The 6,016-nt window shown below is 43.0% G+C and overlaps 1 protein-coding gene across 2 annotated transcripts in view; it reads right to left on the reverse strand.

Annotated features, from left to right (window-relative positions):
* Positions 1-6,016, reverse strand: part of ZNF106 (zinc finger protein 106) — a 60,381-nt gene that overhangs the window by 50,391 nt on the left and 3,974 nt on the right. For both annotated transcript variants that reach the window (XM_011941104.1, XM_011941105.1), the window contains exon 2: positions 4,476-4,537. In XM_011941104.1, coding sequence (XP_011796494.1) covers positions 4,476-4,537 — 62 coding nt within the window. The remainder of the gene's footprint in view (positions 1-4,475; positions 4,538-6,016) is intronic.

The raw sequence follows: 6,016 nt of genomic DNA on the forward strand, positions 1-6,016 counted from the left end.
AGTTTGAGACCAGCCTAACCAACATGGTGAAACCCCGTCTCTACTAAAAATACAAAAAAAAAACACACACACACACACACAACACTAGCTGGGCATGGTTGTGGGCGCCTGTAATCCCAGCTACTTGGAAGGCTGAGGCAGGAGAATCGCTTGAACCCGGGAAGGCGGAGGTTGCAGTAAGCCGAGATCGTGCCACTGCACTCCAGCCTGGGCAACAAGAGTGAGACTCTGTCTCAAAAAACAAACAAACAAACAAAATATTCAGTCTTGCCCTCTCAGAGTCTCAAATAATCAAGTGGTCAAAGTGGGATTCAAACCCAGGCAGATCTGACACCAAAGCTAATGCTTCAAACACCATGTCACATTGTAAGCAGTGGGTGCATTGACATTTTTTCATTATATACAGGTCATTATATACAGGTCACTCTGTCGCCCAGGTTGGAGAGTAGTGGCTCGATCTTGGCTCACCGCAACCTCTGCCTCCCAGGTTTCAAGAGATTCTCCTGCCTCAGCCTCCTGAGTAGCCTGGATTACAGGTATGCGTCACTACACCCAGCTAATTTTTTGTATTTTAAGTAGAGATGGGGTTTCACCATGTTGGCCAGGCTGGTCTCGAACTCCTGACCTCAGGTAATCTGCCCGCCTCGACCTTCCAAAGTTCTGGGATTACAGGCATGAGCCACTGTGCCCGGCCAAAACACTTCTTTTAAATGGCAATTTTACTGAAGATGACCATTGTTCCTTCCTATCTCTACAGATGCTTCATAAGGAAAGAGTAGCTTTACACATTACCTCTTCTAGCCACAACTGATTGGCCAGTAACTAAAATTAACACTTGCAGACTTGAAAACTAAGACAAGTTAGTGACAGAATAGAATGAAAAAAACCCATTAATATACACAACTTCGGTGGGGCATGGTGGCTCATGCCTGTAACCCTGACACTTTGGGAGACCGAGGTGGGTGGATCACCTGAGGTCAGCAGTTCTCGACCAGCCTGACCAACATGGTGAAACCCCGTCTCTACTAAAAATACAAAATTAGCTGGGTGTGGTGGCACATGCCTATACTCCCAGCTACTTAGGAGGCTGAAGCAGGAGAATCACTTGAACCCAGGAGGTAGAGGCTGCAGTGAGCCAAGATCGCGCCACTGCACTCCAGCCTGGGCGACAGAGCGAGACTCCGTCTCAAAAAAAAAAAAAAAAAAAAAAAGAAAAAGAAAATGGGATTAATCAAAAGTTGACTGCATTTCATAGACTTTGAATGTTAATGAGGTAGAGATCATACATATTCAAGGTATTATGATAAGGGCTTCTGGCCATGCAGAGTGGCTCATGCCTGTCTTTCCACCAATTTGGAAGGCAGAGGCAGGAGGATCTGCTAGAGCCCAGGAATTCAAGACCACCCTGAGCAACAGAGTGGAACCCTGTCTTTACAAAAAATAAAAGCCAAATAAAAGACAGAATGGAGCCTGGTGGTTTCCGGTGCAGGAACTGAGAGACCCATGGCTGGCAGACGAGCTCTTTGGCCCGGACAGAGCCATGATTCCAGAAATGGAGTGGATGAGCCAGGCCCTGATGACAGTGGACATAGTGGGCTCTGGGAACCTAGTCGAAATCACCGTTTTTGGACGGCCCAGTGTATAGAATCGGGTGAAGAGCATGCTCCTGTGCCTGGCATGGTTTCACCGAGAACATCGTGCCCGAGCTGAGAAGATGAAACACCTTGAGAAGAACTTGAAGGCCCACGCATCAGACCCCCACTCTCCCCAGGATCTTGTTGCTTAAGACAACATAGTTACTGTCGGGAACATCTTAAGAACTTTCCAACTTTTTCTGCTAAAGTTGAAGAGAAGCAAGTATAGCATTCCTAAATCCCTGCATTCCTTTTTCCTGTGTCTTGATGGAATGTGGTTTATTTTGTTGCAAGAGTGAGCTTGAACTATTCTAATAAAGAAATGGCTTTTTTGCCAATGGCATTAAGATCTTCACATACTTATAATAAAGCAAATTTATAAAAAATAAAATAATAATAAAAAAAAAGACAGAATGGAACCCTGTCTTTACGAAAAATAAAAGCCAAAACTAAAAGCCAAAAGGGTGTGGTGGCACACACCTGTAGTCCCAGCCACACAGTAAGCTAAGATGGGAGGATTGTTTGAGCCCAGAAGTTCGAGGTTGCAGTGAGCTGTGATTGTGCTACGGCACCCCAGTCTGGTGATAGAGTGAGAGACCCTGTCTCAAAAAAGTATATATTAAAAATAATAAGGGCTCCCCATACTAAATTTGAGTGAGTCTCCTTTATATTGCTGCTAAGACCTAACCTTCACACAGTAAGAGACTGGGAGCAGGGAAAAATTCCACTAATAGGCTAAAGAGATGCTGAAAGTTTAATAACACATTAATTTGCCCACAGAATCTTAAACTGTGGGTCATAAAAAAATAAATTTCAAATGACCTAGGTTGACATCCTGATCAAAACTTGTAACTATTGGCCGGGCACAGTGGCTCACGCCTGTAATCCCAACACTTTGGGAGGCCGAGGTGGGGGGATCACAAGGTCAGGAGTTCGAGACCAGCCTGACCAACATGGTGAAACCCCGTCTCTACCAAAAGTACAAAAATTAGCCATGCGTGGTGGCAAGCACCTGTAATCCCAGCTACTCAGGAGGGTGGAGAGTTGCTTGAATCCAGGAGGCGGAGGCTGCAGTGAGTGGAGATGGCGCCACTGCACTCCAGCCTGGGAGACAGAGCGAGACTCCATCTCAAAGAAAAAAAAAAAAAACAAAAAACTTTTAACTTTTTAACTTTTATTCATGGGATAAGATATAATTCCTATTTCCTAGGTTCCCAATGTTTCTCCATCTATCCTGTTTCCAAACTTCAAATTGACAGAAGTCAAATACATCAAAAAAGAAATCACAAATAGACAAAAGACATGGAATATACACACATGCTACTTTTTTTTTGTTTTGTTTTTTGTTTTGAGACAGGTTCTGACTGTCACCAGGCTGGAGTGTGGTGGTGTGATCTTGGCTCACCGCAACCTCCAATTCCCAGGCTCAAGTATCTTCTCACCTCAGGCTGATGAGTAGCTGGTACTACGGGCACACACCACTATGCCCAGCTAATTTTGGAGTTTTTTGTGGGGTAGGGCATAGAGACAGGTGATATGGTTTGTCTCACCTTGAATTGCAATAATCCTCACATGTCAAGGGTAGGGCCAGGTGGAGATAACTGAATCATAGGGGCAGTTTCCCATACTGTTCTCATACTAGTGAATAAGCCTCAGGAGATCTGACGGTTTTATAAATGGGAATTCCCCTGCACAAGCTCTCTTGCCTGCTGCCATGTAAGACATAACTCTGCTCCTCATTCACCTTCCGCCATGACCGTGAGACCTCCCCAGCCACGTGGAACTGTGAGTCAATTAAACCTCCCTCCTTTATAAATTACCCAGTCTCGGGTATGTCTTTATTAGCAGCATGAGAATAGACTAATACAATGGGGTTTCCCCATGTTGTCCAGGTTGGTCTTGAACTCCTGGGCTCAAGCAATCTGCCTGGCTCAGTTTTCCAAAATGCTGGGATTACAGGCATGAGCCACTGCACCCGGCCTACATTTCATTTTTTAAAGGTGTCCACTTTTAGATTTCCTTTCCTTAAACATCTCAAGCTTTAAATCACAGAAGAACATTCTTCTTCATTATTTATTTATTTATTTTGAGACAGGGTCTCACTGTGTCACCCAGGCAGGAGGGCAGTGGCACAATCACTGTAGCCCGGACCTACCTAAGCTCAAGTGATCCTCTGAACCTAAGCCTCCCAAATAGCTGGGACCACAGGCTATTAGCTGCCACACCCACCTAATTTCTTTATTTGTAGAGACAAGGTCTTGCGCTATGTTGCCCAGGCTGGTCTCAAACTCCTGGGTTCAAGTAATCCTTCCACCCTGGGCTCCCAAAGTGTTGGGATTATAGGCATGAGCCACTGCACCTGGCCAGCATTCTTAAATACACTTAAGGTTTATATTTCAATTTTGTTTATACCAATGAGATTGAGTGCTGTCTAGCAGACTTTGGATGTCTCAGACAATTTCAGCAATTCTAAATGTTTATGGCATGCATAATGTGTAACACTGCTGAAGTAAAAATACAAAATGTCCTAGTTGTAAGGCTAGCAGGTAGGAATGACAAAGCTTACTAATGAGAGAATTAGCTCATCCCAACTCACCTTTGTTGTAATCTACTTGATAGGGCTGCTGCAAATTCACATATTTGAGATGCCCAAAGGTATCAGAGTTTATCTTCTTTTGAATGCCAAAAATCTACTATACTTTGTATTAATTCTAAAAGATTGTTCTACACCACAAGACAACATTTGCTTATGATGGATTACTGCAAAACAAACTGACAGGCACCATCAGCACTCAGATCCACCCACATTCACAAACTTACAGAAGAGAGCCGTTCCCATACCTGCCCTTCAGGTTCTCAAGTTCCCTGTGATGCAACATGCTCCGCATGTGTTCGTCCATCTCCTTCAAAATTAAAGAAAGTAGATTAAAACTAAGCAGGATTGCTTTGAAAAAACTCCTCTGTTCCTATTCAATCAAAAATTGAGGCTCAAACTACTTACGTCAAAATATGTTTGTGGTTATTCTCAATTTAATACTGAAATCAGTTCCTTAATAATTGACTGTGTTTTTTAATATATTTCATGTTTCAATAAAAAGAATTCTTAAAAAGATATATTTAAGTGGCTTTCCAAAAAGATTAGAAAGTATTATCTTTAGCAAGCAAAAGACTTACGAGTAAACTAAGTAGGTTAAATTCCATCCCATTATAAAGAATTTACTAAAGTTCATTTTAAATAAACCTGTCAAACCACTCAACTTTTCAACTGTTTGGCTTCTTTTCTCCATAGTTTCTCAAGAGTAAGCTACAACTCTTACTTTACCCACGTCTTGGACAGGGCTAGCATAGAGTCATCAAATTAATTCTAGATAGGAGTTACAAACATAACAGAGCCTCTCTATGCTAGATAAGAAAGTTTTAAAAAAATACCTTGAACATAGCAGCTTAATCATTCCTTTATCTTCACTGTCCACTCCCTCACTTCCCCAGTGGATTTGTTTGGTTCCAATGAAAAGTTTGAACATTTATAGTAGATTCCCTCCTTTCCATCCTTAGAGGGAAGAAAATATGTGGGAAAGCCGCCACTTAAAAACATGCAAATGGCCAGGTGCGGTGGCTCACGCCTGTAATCCCAGCACTTTGAGACGCTGAGGTGGGCGGCTCACCAGGTCAGGAGATTAAGACCATCCTGGCCAACATGATGAAACCCCGTCTCTACTAAAAATACGAAAATTAGCTGGGCGTGGCGGCGTGTGCCTATAGTCCCAGCTACTCAGGAGGCTGAGGCAGGACAATCACTCGAACCTGGGAGGCGGAAGCTGCAGTGAGTCAAGATTGTGCCATTGCACTCCAGCCTGGCAACAGAACAAGACTCTGTCTCAAAAAGAAAAAGAAAAAGAAAAAAACACGCACACATGTGCACATACACATGCACAAAACTCAAAAAGCTATAAATGTCTATCCCTTTGTCACTCTACAGTATATACAGCCAGAATGCCATAGAGAATGGGTATTCACATCTACAATAATAAAGGGCTACTACACTTGTTGTGTTATTGCTATTTACTGCATCCTGTGTGAAGTCCCTCAAACAATTTCTCACTTGAACTGCAAAATACTGCCGAAGAAGTATGATTAATTTCATGCTGAAGAATGCAGAGAAGTTAACTCATTCATTCACCAAATATTTATCAAGTTCTTATTATGTGCCAAGAATAGAGCTAGGCATTAAAGGTTAAGTGTGAAAATATTCAGTTTTGGCTGGGCACAGTGGCTCATGCCTGTAATCCCAGCACTTTGGGAGGCTGAGGCAGGCGGATCATGAGGTCAGGAGTTTGAGACCAGCCTAACCAACATGGTGAAACCCCGTCTCTACTAAAAAT

This window comes from Colobus angolensis, unplaced genomic scaffold (genome assembly GCF_000951035.1).
Source record: "Colobus angolensis palliatus isolate OR3802 unplaced genomic scaffold, Cang.pa_1.0 Scaffold199, whole genome shotgun sequence".
Taxonomy (NCBI): domain Eukaryota; kingdom Metazoa; phylum Chordata; class Mammalia; order Primates; family Cercopithecidae; genus Colobus; species Colobus angolensis.